Source organism: Herpailurus yagouaroundi, unplaced genomic scaffold (genome assembly GCF_014898765.1).
Source record: "Herpailurus yagouaroundi ecotype Mexico unplaced genomic scaffold, PumYag 186, whole genome shotgun sequence".
In the NCBI taxonomy this organism is placed as follows: Eukaryota; Metazoa; Chordata; class Mammalia; order Carnivora; family Felidae; genus Herpailurus; species Herpailurus yagouaroundi.
This window is the reverse complement of record NW_024412417.1, coordinates 29,942,576-29,959,024: the sequence shown is the minus strand read 5'-3', so window position 1 is coordinate 29,959,024 and position 16,449 is coordinate 29,942,576. Positions and strand designations below refer to the sequence as shown.

Genomic DNA, 16,449 nt, shown 5'->3' with positions numbered 1-16,449 from the left:
ATATAGATATAGATATAGATATAGATATAGATATAGATATAGATATATTTACGACCCGGTCTCCACCTGGTGCTCTACATATAATAATGGAGGCTGGGTAGTAAAATAAATAGCAGTTCCTTCTTGCTGTCTGGGGGAAACCAGCTACCATGTCATGAAGGTACTTAGTAGCATCTGCAAAAGCCCATGTTGCAAGGAACTGAGGCCTCCTGCAGACAGCCAGATGAGTGCACCATCCAAAAAGTGGAGCCCCAGTCAAGGCTTCAGATGCCAAAGCCACTGCTGACATCCTGACTGCAAATACACGAGAGCCCTTGAACCAGAGACACCCCACTAAGCCACTCTCAAATCCATGCACCTCAGAAACTGAAATAACAAACGTTTGGGGTTGTCAGCCACTTAATCACGGGGGTAGTTGTGACACAGCCATGGACAGCTAATGAACTGCCCGGGAGCCCTCTGCTGTGCTGCCTTCTGATGACACTCAGCTCTGCAGAGGGCTTGAACTTGGGCTGAGAGAGGCCTGTCATGGTCCTTAATCCATATAATTTATGGAACATTTAAAGCATATACTCAGGCGTCAACCTCTGGAAATTCCTAGGTCTGGGATGGGGTCCAAGCATCTGTATTTAGTTAAATGATTCAAAACAAAAACCAAAACCTATTCAGGGGTGTCTGAAGAATATTTTCGATTGAGAGCTATTTCTGCCCCCCCCCTTTTTTTTTTGGACTATAAAAGGCCACAGGCCTATGGTGTCCTCTGTGTTCTTTCTTTGAGACTTTGAGGCTCCCTGGAGGAGTTCGATCCCCTTTTGGCGTGTCCTCCTCAGCCACTGGGAGCCCTGGCAACCAACCAAGCTCAAGGCTTCTTATGAACCCATAGAGCAGCACTTCCTGAAACTTGAATTGCATCAGATATACCTGGAGGGTGATTCCTGAGCCCCACCCCCAGAATTCCTAACTCTGTGGCTCCAGGGTGGGAACTGAGAATTTGCTTTTCTAGTAAGTTCCCCCGCTGCTGCTGCTGCTGCTGCTGCTGCTGATCTGCCGCACTTTGAGAACCACCACGAGAAAAGCACAGGACCTGCTACTTTGCCCCAGAAATAGTCCAAGATCCTCCCTGTACTTCAGGCAACGACAACAATTGAAGACAAACAAAAACTCCTAGGTTTTGCCTGAGATAAAAGTAATCCACGGTGATAAATATCCGGATAGTGGTGATATTGGGGGGGAGGGGAAGATAATTGGAAAGGGAGCACCTGTAATGTTCTGTTTCTTGATCTGAGTGGCGGTTACACAAAGGCATTCCCTCTACAAAGGTACTTTTGAGCCGTGCACTGCAATTTGTACACATTTCTGTCTACATTATACTTAAAAAGTTTACTTAAAAATTAATGATGATAAATGCTGTCAAAGCCTGGGGAAAACAGGCCTCCGCATCATTAGCCTGTACCTTTGTTTACAAGTCAGCTTTCCTCCGGGGGCATGCCGACAACCCAACAAAGAAGATATTCTTGGTTTCCTTTCTTTTTCGCTGGCATCATTTGTATATGTGTGTGTGATACCCGGGGAGTGGCGGCTTCCCAAGCCATCATTTGTTTAAAAACAAATCCAGGTCTTCAAAAGGAAATACTGCAAGTGAAATACTGGCAGGTTTTAAATTTCGAGAATAACAGATCATGTTGGAATAATTTGCAAAGCACATTGAGGGGCACGCTGGCTGGCTTAGTTGCTGGAGCGTGCGACTCTTGATCTCAGGGTTTTGGGTTTGAGCCCCACATTGGGTGTAGAGATTATGTAGAAATAAAATCTTTAAGGGGCACCTGGGTAGCACAGTCAGTCGAGTGTCCGACTCTTGATTTCCATTCAGGTCATGATCCCAGGGTCGTGGGATCAAGCCCGACATCAGGCTCCTCACTGACTGTGGAGCCTGCTTAAGATTCTCTCTCTTCCTCTACTCCCCTCCCTTGCTCACTCACTCTCTGTATATGTAAAATTAAAAAATAAAGTAAAAAATAAAATCTTTAAAATAAGGAAAAAACAAGCAAAAGTGCCTTGAACTCTCATTAATGCTTTCTGAGAACCCTGGTTGGTATTTGGTTATGTAACTATACTGAACAGTAAGAACTTTGGGCAAGATTTATCTCCCGTTTCTTTGAAAAGTGCCCAAGAGGCAAGAGATTTTTTTTTTTTTTCTTCTGAGTGAGGACAAATGTCACCTAAAGAATTCCCTGTGTTATCACAGGAAACCTTTGGAGTCTTAGTGAAGAGTCTTGTTTTGCACATTTTTTACCCAAAAAAAAAAAAATGCTAATTATTGCTAAAACTCCCCCAGAGACGTTCCACTTTCGAAATCATTCCTTTTCTCTAATTTAAGTTTATGAGTAAAAAGGTCTACTCTCTCTAAAAGTTTGGTTTTGAATGTAAAGGAGGCCAGGTTGCATTGGGACTTATTTTCAGGTGATTTGCAAAATTGTTGGTTTGAAACTCAGGAACTAAGGGCACTATTGAGCTAAGAATAGACTCGAGACAGCTGTGGAAGACAAGGGTGCTCCCCTACTGAATGTTGTCCAGTCTTGAGGAGAGACACTGTAACACAGTATCTAAATTCATGGGCTTTTGAGCCTAACCAACATAGGTTTGAATCCTAGAACCACTGTGTGGCCTTGAGTAAATTCTTCCTCTCTCTGAACAAACTTCAGTTTTTTTTCTTCTGTTACATAGGATTAATAGTATCAGTCCTGGGAATATTAGGAGAAATATATTTATAAATAGTAAATATTTGGGGTGCCTGGGTGGCTCAGTCGGCTAAATGTTCTTCTCTTGGTTTGGGCTCAGGTCATGATCTCACAGTTTCACGAGTTCGAGCCCCGCCTCAGGCTCTGCACTGGCAGCGAGGAGCCTGCTTGGGATTCTCTCTTTCTCCCTGTCTCTCTGCACCACCCCCCACCCCCCCACTTACACTGTCTCTCTCTCTCAAAATGAATAAACTTAAAAAATTAAAAAAATTAAAAATAGTAAATATTCAATGAATTGCAGCATAACAATGAAGGGACAAAATAATAAATGGGTCATTTTTATTCAGTTTGAGTTTCCCAATCCCTACATCTTTCTGATACGAACACGAATGTAAAAGTATTTATTTGCATGTATACATGAATGAATAAATGTGGGGTTTTTTTTCTCCCTATACTAAAAATTACCTGTCTTAAAGATTATAGGTGTGAAGCGCAGGTTAATGGTTGCCAGAAATTTGGGATGGCAGTGGAGAGGGGAGCATTGTAACAACTGGGGATAGCTGGAGGGAGGGCTTTTTGGTGATGGAATAGTCCTGTCCTCTCCTCTCCTCTCTCTGCTTTCTCTCCTTACCTTCTGTCTTTTCCTTCCTTCCTCTGTTTTTCCTTTCTCTCCTTCCTTCCTTCCTTCCTTCCTTCCTTCCTTCCTTCCTTCCCTGTTTGACTTTAAATAGAACAACTCTTAGTGCATCTCTCTGCCCAGTGTTACCCCTTCCTAGGCCAATTCACTTCTTCAACACACATGTCTAAGGGTAAGTAGTAGCTAAATGTGCCACAGACAGGATTCCTAAGGAGTACAAAGTTTGATCATCTGTGATTCTTCAATATTCCCAATTAATACTGAGCAGTAGGATTAAGAGTGTGGCTAGATATTTCAGTATACTTCCTACAGGAGCAGCAAGGATGTGAGCATACTATTACACTCCTCTGTGGATTGAGAGGTAAAACAAATTAACATCAGCTCATAGTTTGGAAGTTTTGATATGATACTACTGATAAGCCAGTCAGCCGAATAACAGGAAATCTAAATAGCCTTAATTCAGTTGATGTCCCCAGGTTCTAGAACAATGCCTGGGCACTCAGTAGATGTTTGTGGTTGAACAAATGAGTGAAGGAATGAATGATGGGATCATTAAGACAAACCATGTGAAACTGACAGAGTACAAAAGTAAAAGTAAAGAATTCATTCACCTTTTGTGGCCCAGACTTGACAAAGTATGATCTGCCAGGAAACATTCTAACCCTTCTCTCTTTGCTTCTCTAGGCAGCTTGAAATTCACTCTCCAGATGCTAAGCACACAGTGATTCTAAGGAGCAAGGACTCAGCCACTGCCCAGGCCTGGTTCAGTGCCATCCATTCCAATGTTAGTGACCTGCTGACCCAAGTGATTGCTGAGGTCAGAGAGCAGCTGGGGAAAACAGGCATTGCTGGGAGCCGAGAGATCAGGCATCTGGGCTGGCTTGCAGATAAGGTAAGGAAAATGCTCCCTTGGTAATAGTCATTTTCCCCAGCGATTCCCCAGCACCTGTTGCAGCCATGAAGTCAGTTACCTCGTGCCACACGCTGGGTCCCTCATTCACAGGCTGCTCGGGTTTCTTGGCCATCTCCACCAGGTTTGCTTTTGTGTTATACATGGGGGCTGTGTCTTCATCAGCTCTGGCTCCCCCAGATATAGTCCAATACATTGCAGATTGCAGGTGGCCACAGATTGTTGAATGGATGAATGAGTTAAGCGAGCGGATGGGTATTGACTCTCACACATAGGAAGGTTGGGGAAAATAAACTCAAAATGGAGCTTTTGCCTTCTGAGGTAAGGAAGTTGCAAATGTTGCTTTAAAAGGGGGGCTTCTGGGGGCATCTGGGTGGCTCAGTCAGTTGGGGGTCCGACTTGAACTCAGGTCATGATCTCACAGCTCGTGAGTTTGAGCCCCGCGTCAGGCTCTGTGCTGACAGCTCGGAGCCTGGAGCCTGCCTCGGATTCTGTGTCTCCGGTTTTCTCTCTGCCCCTCCCTGGCTCGTGCTCTGTCTCTCAAAAATAAATAAAAATTTAAAAAAAGGGGGGGGAGGGTTCTGTGTGTTTTCATGACCTGCTTATTAACACAGGTAGATACATTTACAAATAATAGCAATAATAATAACAAGGAGTCCTTAGCAACTACCAGCAACTCTTTTGACATATTATTTTATATTTTATCTGGATTCTTAAGTCAGCAGGCCCTAAATGCCATCGTTTGTGGGCACCGATGTTGTGCAAGGCATGGCGCTAGGCAGGAGTAGAGGGAAGTGTATAAGGATGAATGAAGATTTAACCTTTGTTCTTGGGGAGGACAGCTACGGTGGGAAGGACCTGGGGTCATGTTAACACTGTTCACTCTGATTTCTTTTCCCAAGTTACATGATATGTTGAAAATAGTAAAACTCACTTTGCGACAATCTCCTGGGAATTAACCCTTCTCTTCATTTCAAAGGATTGAGCCTTTGCCATTATCCCTATACCTGATTGCTGTCCCTTGAACTTGACCTTGAGTGCTCAGGAACACTGGGCTTTTGGAATGGTCTGACCTCCCAGTGACTCACATTGTAATAGGAGGTAAAAGGGAATAATGATTGTTGCAATAAACAGCCTCCCTGCCAGTGAACCGTGTCATCTGAGAAGGTCCAGTCAAACAGCACTTGAAAATAATACTTGAGCACAGCATTCGGCTGTTTTCCACCATTGTTCTTTGTTTGCACCAGTTCATGCCTGAGTCTGAGCCACAAATTCAACACAGAGTGGGTTGTTTGATTTGGTGTCGTCCCATCTCTCACAGATTTCAGAGGATGAAAGGGGCAATGCAGGTGGTGGTAGCCCCCAGGGCATGATAAACAAAACCCACAGGTAGCTTCTGGAAACCTTATGGGCTGGGGTTCTCAGTGAAAGCAATACTGCAAATCTGGATGACATCGTTTTAGAAGTCACAGTCTCTAACACTCTTTACTTTTTCCTTGCTCCAAATGTGGGGGGGAATCTTTCCATAGCAAGCAACAGAAAGCTCAACTCAGTTGAGCAAAAAAGTGGTGTACCACTTTTTTAAAATTTTTTTTAATTTTTAATTTTTTATTTTTTACCACTTTTGAAAACTACAGTGTCCAAGGATCAACTTCAGGCATGGTGGGATCCAGGGATCCAAATAATGATATTAGACCTGCTTCTCCATCTTTTTGCACCCTGCCCACTTCATTGGTTTACACTTAGGCAAGCCCTCAACCTTGGCCCAACAGTTCCAGGCTTGTGATGCCCCTGACAGGTACCTGTCTCACTGAATAAAGACTCTTTGCCCCCCACAGAAGATTGGAACTGAGATTCCTGAGATTAAGCCTAATTGACCTGACTTAGATCAGATGTTAAGCCCTGGGTTGTACTGAGATCAGCCTCATCCAAGCCACGTGCACTGAGAGATGGGGACAGGCGGTTCTCTAATGCAAAGTCTGGCTGCTATGCTAGGAGAAGTTGAATGGGTTGTGGAGAAGCCAGAGCAACAGACATTCACTCTAGAAGGAGAAGATGAGGATGAAAGATGTCCTCCCTTGGTTAGGGGTCTGCGTAGACTGGCAGATATTCTGCAGATTTCAGGGTCCTGGCAGGAGGTGGAAGGCAAACCTAAAAGTGATGGTTGGAAAGGATTTAATGCAGCAGTCATTTGAAAGGTGTGGCCAAGGTAAGGAAAACCAAGAAGAGATGGAGAAGTACTCCAGAGGCACCAATGGCATGAGACCACTACCATCCCTTAATCTGCAATAACAAGGAAAAGGAGCAGTTACCTGAAACTAGCGGGACTTGCAGCTCTAGAAAAGGGCCACCATCAAGAGCCGAGGCCTTTGAGAGGGAAGCACATCCGTACAAGTCCTGCCCGCTGATCTGCCAGTGTCTCCCATTGGCTGAGGCTGACTGGAAGCCAGAGGCAAGGGCGCCCCACTGATGCACTCCGACAAGGTCTGTCTCCCAAGGCACAAGCAGGGTGGAAAAGGGTAGAGACTGGACCCGGAGGGGCAAAGAGAGCTGTCCAGCGTACACATCTCTCCGCCTTCCAAGTAACTGAGATGCTGTCCACTCCTGGAGTTTCTTTTTTCCATCTCTTTCAACACGAACTTCCCTACCATTTGGATGGTTGGAAAACAGAATTGTGTCGTTATTAATGATGTTGAAAGTTTTTCCAAAGATTCCATTTTCTCACTTAAAAGTTGTCTGCTTATCCCAGATTATCGGTAGACACATTATTAGGCATTCCCATGGAGCAGTAATAAAGGCTCCTAAAAAGCTCTTTTTGTTTTCAGAATAGTATTGTTCTTATGATATAATTTCAGATAACCATTACAGATGTTTCTTCAAATTGCGTTGTGTGCTATGTTCCTAAGAACAGTAATGACTTACCATGGACAGTTATCAGAAGAATGTCTTTTATTGCCTTCAGCTTCAAAACTTTTCAAAGATTACCATGGATCAAGTCCTAGGGAAAAAAAATCCAAGCCGGAATCTTTTTTGATTAAATATTTAATACTGAATCCTAGTGTGGAGGCATACAAACGGTTTTCAGCAAAATGTTACAATGAATGGCAAATCCTTAATACTGTGGCCTTCTTATATTATCACAAATATCAGAGAGTTCACTTGGTATTTGTAAAGATATAAAGTGTGATCCTATATATATTCAGCTGTCCTTTACCTTAAATTGATGTCCTTTGTCTTTTCCTATACTGTTAATCTTTAATTTTGTGATTAATGATGGCAGCTCTGGGACAAGATTTGTACATTTTAATTTAATTTCAAGTTCTTAGAACTGTATTTACCTGAACTAAAATAATACAGAACAACAACAACTTCCCTTTAAAAGATTTTTTTTATGTTTATTTATTTTTGAGAGGCAGAGACAGACAGAGACCTGAGCTCTGAAGTCAGATACTTAATTGATTCATCCACCCAAGCACCCCAGTAGCTTCCCTTTTAAAATCCTCTCTGTGTTAATCCTAAAACCTCCTCTGTACTACACAGGAGGAAAACTTTGTATTAATATTATCATTCCCTGCAATATGGTCTGAGGACTGGAAGAATGACTCCCCCAAAATGGCTAGTTCTTGAGGCAATGGAGAGAGCTGAGTGCACTCCAAGAGAAGAGGATGAATGTGGGGGAAAGGGTGGTAATGGATTAATAGAACTTGTAGAGAGGACACGCCAGAGACTGCTCTAAAGGGAGGTGAGGGTTCATCCAGGAGGAAGCTGACAAGCAAATCTGATACCTTGGATGGCACCCCATTATGGAAGATCTTGAAAGCTGGGCAGATAAGTTGACTTTGATTTGGTGGGTAGTATTGTATATGTATCTTCATATACAATATCAGAGAGCAGGGACCCAGAAGTAATTGCTAGGGACTCAGTGTTTATGTCCCCCCAAATCCGTATGTTGGAGGCTGGGCATTCGGGAGGTAATTAGGCTTAGATGAGGTCAGAGCATAGAGTGCCATGATGGGATTGGTGCTTTTTGAGGGGATGAAGAGAGAGACCAGAGCCCTCTCTCTCTACCGTGTGAGGGTATGGCAAGAAGGTAGCTTTCCAGGGCCAGGAAGAGGGCCCTCAACGAGAACCCCATGTTGGCACCCTGATCTTGCACTTCCAGCCTCCAGAACCATGAGAAATAAATGTTTGTTGTTTAAGTCACCCAATCTATGGTATTCTAACAGCCTGAACTATGACATTGATCTAAACCAACCTCTTCTTTGTACAGATGAGGAATCTGGGACCCAGAAAATGCAAAGTGTGTTATCTAAAGTCACAGTCTAAATCAAGACACAGGAATAATTAGAGAGTGGGACAAGGTGATGACATCCTTATTTTTTACTTTAATTTTTAAAAGAATCCACTGCAGCTCATCCATTGCAATTGATTTTATTCTTTCCTTAAACTCCGTAGCCATTCTCTGGACTCCCTACAGTGTCAAAGTCAGCACTGGGCCAATAGTCTTTGAACTGGGGGCTTTTTTTTTTTTTTTTTTTTTTGGTCTCCTTCACTTCAGGGTCCTCGGAACTATGACAGTAACAGTGACAGGCCCTGTGCTGCTTTCCCTATAAGCACCCGCACCTGTAGATGGGTCAGGTGTACCAATATGGTCTTTCCCTTGTTCTTATTAGTCTCAAACCTTTACACTCCTTACAAGCCCCAGTCTATCTCAAAAGGGCCTATAAATGCTAATCCTCACCCTGAACTGTAAAATGCAGTATGTCCCAAACACACTCTTCAGTCATTGTTCTTTAATCTTTTTGCAGTTGTTACTGAGCTGTTTTCAATGATCAGTCAGATTTCAGACAAGAGAAAAAGGAACTGAGCTCAGACTCTCCTGCTACTTAGAAAAACACTGATCAACAGGGAACATGGCAGAATTGCTGAATTCTGTTTTGTGCTGGGTTCATCAGGTGTTGCCTTTGCTCTATCTTGTCATCTTAGTTTGCAAACCATTTCTTGCCGGATTAAAAACACAAAAACACAACACAACAAAACAAACAAAAAACCCAGCTGGGAGTTCTGAGTTGCAAATTCAGTTCTCAGCTTTCGTCATTTCCACTTCTGATTTTTAAATGGGAACATTTATATAGCTGTGCCTCCCCAGGGTGTTCCTAAAGGAAAGGAAGTTGGTAATTAGTATTTATTATGTGCCTAGTCTGTCTCAAGCTATGTGCCTTAAATAATTCCTATCCTATGAGGCCAGCTTAGAGAAGTTGAGTAATTTCACCCATCTCGTAAGTGGCAGAGACAGAGCATGGGCCCTTCTTTCTAATTCCAATGTCCAGAATTTTCCACTAAGCTGAGCTAATAAAGGGATCCAGGGAACATGGGTCCGTATATGTGAGACTGCCAGAATCCAGTGTCAGAGCGATACTACATACAAAAAGCCAGGTTTCAGAACTAAGAGACTTATCAAAAGAACTCCTATCCTTTATTTGTCTTTGTGAAATAAAGGGTGTCTCGTCAGTTCAGGCTGCTGTAACAGTGCGATAGACTGGGTGGCTTATAAACAGAAATTTGTTTCTCACAGCTCTGGAGACTGGAAGTCTGAGATCAGGGTGCCAGCATAGTTGAGTACTGGTGAAACCCTCTTTCTGATTTGTAGACAGCCCTCTCATTGTCTCCTCACTTGGCAGAAAGAAAGTAACTCTCTTCTTACAAGGGCACTAATCCCGTCATGGGGGATCCACCCTCATGACCTACTTACCTCCCAAAGGCTCCACTGCAAATACTGTCACACTAGGAGGGGTTTGACATATACGAATTTGGAGGTGGGGGTTGGAGGACACATTTGGTCTATAGCAGGGGGCGTTCACAAAACAGGACGGTGCAACGCTTACTAAAATCTTTTCTCTCCTGTTGACTTCCATCCTAATCTTGAACTACTTTCATTCCTTCCATAACCCTAAAAGAAGAAAACCCTTGAGAAGAAGAGATTCTCTCTTCTGTGTTCTTCCTGTATTCTTGACTATGTCAGTCAATTACACCTCTCTGGCTAGTCCCTGCCTTTATATTTCACACAATAATCCTCTGCCCTTCTTCCGTTTCTTCCTCTTTTGTACTACAGAAGCCCAGAGAACAGGTCCAACAAAGGCTGAAATTGTATTTGATGGGACAGGTTAGGCGAAAACTAAGATACACACACACTTGCTTTGAGTGTTTCCAGTATCTATGAATTTCAGTTATCATGGTTCAAGTCAGTATCCCCAGTCTCAAAAGCATAGTTCAAATTTCAGTGACTATGCTATATTACCTGCAAGTAATTTCATAAAGTACAAACTTTGCTGGCAGCTTTTCATTCAAAAAAATCCCTGTGTGAATAGCTGACGTGCAGATTGTGACTAATCACATGCCTTCTCTCACAATCCGTGGGCCATCGGTCACCGCATATCTGTTCATTCACACATAGACTGCAAAGTGGGTAGTTGTGTTTCTGCCTTGTCTCCTAGTAATAAATCTATGACATTTTATAAGAATGGATAAGAGAAAGGGGGAGATGTCCAAAAAGGGTGAAAGTGCAGTAAAATGAAAAGTGACAATTCTGGAAGTGAGCTTCCCCCCAAACATAAATGGAATTATAGAAGAACTAGCTGACCATGGGGGTGTAAATGCTGGTACCATTCAAGAGACTCCTTACGTGCAGCCAGAAGTCAGTGATGTACCCCAGAAGAAGTGAGACGCTTCACAACAGGGGAACTTTCAGAGACATTTCGCATCCCTGAAAGTAGAAAGGATAAAATGTTGCTGGCTGATCCAGACTTAGAAAGGAGTAGGATGGCTTGTCAAGGCAGAGAGAAGATGCTCACTCCGAATTCCGAGTCACATGACGAGAAGGCAAGAAGCCCTGTTCACACTTCTCTCAAGTTTTTGACAAAGAAATAACACATTTTCATTCTTGATCTTTCTAATGTTTTAAATGATAGATTACTAAGTAAATATGTTTTATATTTACTATTTTTCATTTCCGTGTATATTCACAACCGAGAGTAAGACAGTTTTTAATGTTTTAATACAACATGTTGCATATCTAGAGACCAATCCTGATTTTTCCAAGTGACTGAGATCATTTAGTGTGGTTTCAGTTTACACAGTCTTTTTTATTGTTCAGCGCTGCTGTGTGAAGTCAGAACTGTCTGTCTCTCTCGGTCTATCCATCTCTTCCTATCTTCCTGTATCTGTTTATCCACCCATTCATCTGGCCTATCTGTCCTTATCCATCCATCTCTCTCTCTCTCTCTCTCTCTCTCTCTCTCTCTCCTCTCTCCTCTCTCCATCCATCTGCCTCTCTCTATATTCACCTCTACCTATCCATCCACGTCCTATCTATCTCTACCTATCAACATACTTTTCCATATATTTTCACATAATTCACTAGACCATCACTAATTTTCAGTTCCAACGATAGCAATTTATTCATCCCCTAAAATTCCCTATGAATATAAGCAACCAAGGAATTTCATTCTGTAGCTGCATTGCCCAGCTATCTAAGAGAGGAATCTCAAATGCAAATGTAAAAGAGCCCTGGCCTGAGTAACACAGGCTGCCGGTAATCAAGATCTTGACAGTGTAATTAAGGGAACGATATTTCTGGAGCCTCTAAATATATCAGCTCCACCATCTGCCTAAAAATCACCTACGTGGGAATTTCCCACCACTTCTTCCAGGGAGAAAATAGTCTCTGACCTGAGGGAACTCCCATCTGATAAATAGAAATAGAAGTACTGTCCAGGCTACCCCTGACTTGCATCATCCCTAAATCAAGACTGTTTGTTATGCTAGGAAACACAGACTGTTAATGCAATTAAGTGCTAATGGGTCTGTTGTGCTGCTTTATAAGGCAGTCATCCAGTTCCTGAGTGAATCACCTCTGTGATGGAACAAGACCGAGGAAAACCGGCAACAGCTTGGTTATTTTCCTGTTAGTCTTGCACTACAAGTGTTTAAAGTGTAGGTGCCAGTGTGAATGGAATTCAAGTGGCCCCCATCTTCCATTCTCTCAAAAATCAGGGATCTAAAACTGGGGTGGGTGGGTAGCAGGGAGGCCGCCATAAGGGAATTATGAAAATACGCCCACTTCTCTTCATCACTTGACAGTGCAATTTAGTAACGGGAGTCCTTGTCACCAAGGTGGAGACATCAGTGCTGCCCACGTAGAAGACATGGGGCGTGTACATTCTGTCCTTGTAGGCTGATTCCCACAAATTCATATGAGCCCTACTTGATACCCTTGGAGACGTGTGTAGAACTCAAGATTGAAAGCTCCCTGTGCTCGGTCATATGGCCAGCAGACTCTGATACTTTATTTTATCTTATTGGTTGTTACAGATCACCCTTTCTTTATGAAATAGATCTCTTCGAGAAGAACTCCCTCTCTTTAGTTAAAAAAAAAATAGATTTTACTATTGATTTCCATTATTTAATTATTCTGATCACCTGTTGACCCCCTTGGTGAGGAAGAGACACCTCCCCCTCCCCCCCAAGTAGGAGATGGCAGAACCCATGACACAAGCACTGGACAGAGGAGCCTGGCAGTGGCTCATTAGTCACATTTACTCAGGGCCCAGGAGGATGCTGCAAGCACTGCAGGGCCACATAGGTTTGCTCGGGGACAGAGGGAAGCAGCAGGGACTGTGGGAGAGGCCTTGTAGTAAGAAGCAGGTGACATGCTCTCTGTTTCCCATGGGAGTATGGGATTGGCTTGTTTGAATCATTCTGCAGGCTGTCAGGGAAGGAAAACCCATTAGGGTAAGGACGAGGGGGAGTACAGGGAACTGGGTGGTGGGCGTATCAGATGAGAGCAGGAGCCCTGTGAGGCTCAGAGATGCTAAGGCAGCACATGAAATTTCAGGCCTTACAATACATTGATCAGTGTCTTAGGACGCTTCAGAAGTCAAGTCGGAGATGGAGATTCCCTGGGGAGGCATTTACTGAGGGAGGACACTTAGGAGAAACCTGTAAAGCAATGAGTGAAACAAGATAGGTGGGGGGGGGGTGGGGCTGGGAGGGAAGCCAAATAAAGATGTGGTATCAGCTAGAACTTAGCTTCATCCCGATCCCACAGGGGGCTCTGGAGCCTGAAGGGCAGCACAGAGCACAGCCTACCCCCCCCCCCCGCCCCGCCCACCTTAAGCTGAAGAGTTGGGGTTTTATACCCCTGTTTAAGTCAGCCGCTGGCTCTGGGCTACTTTGTAGGTAAGGAGAGGCCACTCCCATCTTCCTGGGGTAGTTGTCTAAGAGGAATAGAAGGTTTAAGCTGTGGGCAGGGATTCTTCACATCAGGTGAGGGCTGAATGCTCCCCCTAGAAAAGGGTATTTTGGCAGAGGACCAACCATATCCACGGTAATCACTCGTGTGTTCGAAGGGGGAAAAACAGTCCAGCCCATGTACACAGGATCTTCAAGTGGCAAAGAGATACAGATAGTAGCCGACACACAGATGATTATAGCCACCACCTGGCAGTTTAATTTTATTTACAACTATATTCAAGTTCTAGTAACTCACCCTGGCATTTACTCATGATGTTCTTCCTCACACCATAGAAGAATTGTTTTTTAATGCTTTGACATTCTCAGTATCATTTTCAGAGTCACTTTGCACCCTTACATTTTTGGCTTGGGCTTTTTATTACTTCAAATAGGACTAGGCTGCAATATTGCCAAAGCAATGCAAATTAATGTGCTTTGTTTTTCATCCTGAAACTCTTTCAAATTGCTATGTTCAGGTTTCATCAGCTAAATCGAAGCGATTAAGTTTGAAGTCTTTTATTTTAATTTTTTTTAATGTTTATTTATTTTCGAGACAGAGAGAGACACAGCATGAGCAGGGAAGGGGCAGAGAGAGAGGGAGACACAGAATGTGAAGCAGGCTCCAGGCTCTGAGCTGTCAGCACAGAGCCCAACGCGGGGCTCGAACTCATGAACTGTGAGATCATGACCTGAGTCAAAGTCGGACGCTTAACCGACTGAGCCACCCATTTGCCCCTATTTTATTTAGAATTAGGAATAGAAAAAGATGGATCTAGAATTCTAGAGTCCGATTTAAGAACATCCACATCGGCGTATGACCTGAATCAGGATGAAAAGAGGGTCTTTATGGAGGCTTAGAGGTCAAGTGAGACTCTCAGAATTATTCTCACTCATTTCCCTTTCACAATTCAGGGAGAGACCCTGTAATAGTCCTTGATCTGTTTTTTGCCCTGCAGGTTACAACCTTACAGAGAAAAGAGGCAATTTCTTATTTAGGCTTGTTGCTCCAGTGCCTAGACAGGGTCCGGAAAATAACAGGTTGTCAGTCTATGTTTGCCGAATGAGTGAGTCTTAGCCAGAACGTGTGGTCCCTGCTACCTGCAGGCACTGCAACAGATTTCTCTGGGAATGCAGTACCATCTCACGTTGTATGTTCAACATGGCTTTGTTGGAAGAGGAGAGGAGTGACCCAGTCACCTCACCCTCATTTCTGTGTTCTCAACAATCATCTTTGCACAGGAGAATTCTCAGACCATACACTCTGTGTAACTTAGGGATATCCTTACTTCAATGTGTCAAGCCTCTCAATTTTGAGTGAGATGCAGGTGTGATGGTCTTCGAGTGGCTGTTCTTTATGTTTTACGAATTTATCTTCCTTCATAGTGGAAAGAACACTGGATTAGTAGTCAGAAAATGAGGACCCTAGGCTCAGCTAGCTCATTGCTGTGTTGTCCCTGGTAAATAACACAAGTCAGATGCATGCCTTACTTATTCCATGGGTTCTGAGAATCAGATTCTTACAGTGCTTTAGAGCTAAGAGGGACAGAAAAAATAACAGAATATGAATTGGCAATGGTATGTGACTTGGCCATAATCATGCAGCTAGTTTGCTTGACGGGTGAGACTAAAATTCATGTCTCTCTGATTTTCAGCCTAGGGCATAATTTGCTCCATCCCGTGCACCTCACCATCCATGTAGTGTTGTAAAAACAATTCAGAATTATGCAAATACACCATCGTTTTATTGGTGTTTTGCCATTGGGGATTGTGGGGGTCTACTGGTCTAGAACTTTGTTGAGATCAGAGGTGGGGAAAGAGACTGGGAATACCTTCTAGAGAGGAAGATCAAAGGGTGGAAGAAATCTCTTGGAAAATAAGAACAAAAGAGTGAAAACTTGGGGATCATAAGGAGGAGAAGACTAGGCAAGAGTTGGTTTCTGGTCATGATGACCCGTTGGCCAAAGCCTCTCCTGCCCTGATTAGAATTGACAGTTTCCTCTTGTCCTGAAAGACTTCTAGAATAGCACTAGCAATGATTATTTGCTTGTCTGTCAAATGACTTTATTTTGGCTCACAAAACATGTGGCCGTGTAGTTCACTTATCTTTCCAGCCTCCCTCTCCTACCCCCTCCTCACCATTCCTCACCCCTTCTCTGTTCTGTGGAAAGATGGACTAAACCTTGTGTGAACTATACTCTGTCTGATTCTTGTCAGTTGCTGGTTCCCTAAACTCCTTCCTATACCTCCTTTTCCCTAGTTAACTGTCTACCTAAGGGCCGCTTTCTGGTCATTAGCAGTAATGGGTTTGGAAGGGAGAAATGCAAATCAACCCAATCTTTGTCAGACGCAATGGAAAACAATGTGTCCGGGGACTCCATCAGTGAAGACAGAGCATGTAGGCATGTCTGGGTTTCACAAAAACTTCATTGTGAACATTTTGTTTTGTATACCAAATCTCCCAACACAGACACGCAGCACAAAGACAACCTGAAGTCAATAGTGTCGGTGCTCAGAACACAGAAGTCCTCTGTGTGTGTGTGTGTGTGTGTGTGTGTGTGTGTGTGTGTATACACAGTGGATGCTGTAATTGTATAGATCTTAACTGTTGAATTCAAGAACCAAGCATTTTGGCTAAGGTGGATTTGGGGAACCTAGAAATAAGGCTGGAATCAAATAAATCCAATAAGAACCAACTGAATGAATGCATAGGAGGCAGGGAAGGCTGGCAGGGTTGCGATGCAGCAGGATATAGAAGCGAGAGCAGGGCTTTGGATGGGGACCTACCTGGATTTTAATCCCTGCTTTGTTACTTACTGGTTGAGTGACTTTAGACAACTTTTTAAAAGTCTTCGATCGGGGCGCCTGGGTGGCGC

At 43.5% G+C, this 16,449-nt stretch overlaps 1 protein-coding gene across 1 annotated transcript in view; it reads left to right on the top strand.

Annotated features, from left to right (window-relative positions):
• SNTB1 (syntrophin beta 1) overlaps positions 1-16,449 on the top strand; it is a 240,483-nt gene that overhangs the window by 142,611 nt on the left and 81,423 nt on the right. Inside the window, exon 3 of the mRNA XM_040494335.1 lies at positions 4,060-4,267. Coding sequence (XP_040350269.1) covers positions 4,060-4,267 — 208 coding nt within the window. The remainder of the gene's footprint in view (positions 1-4,059; positions 4,268-16,449) is intronic.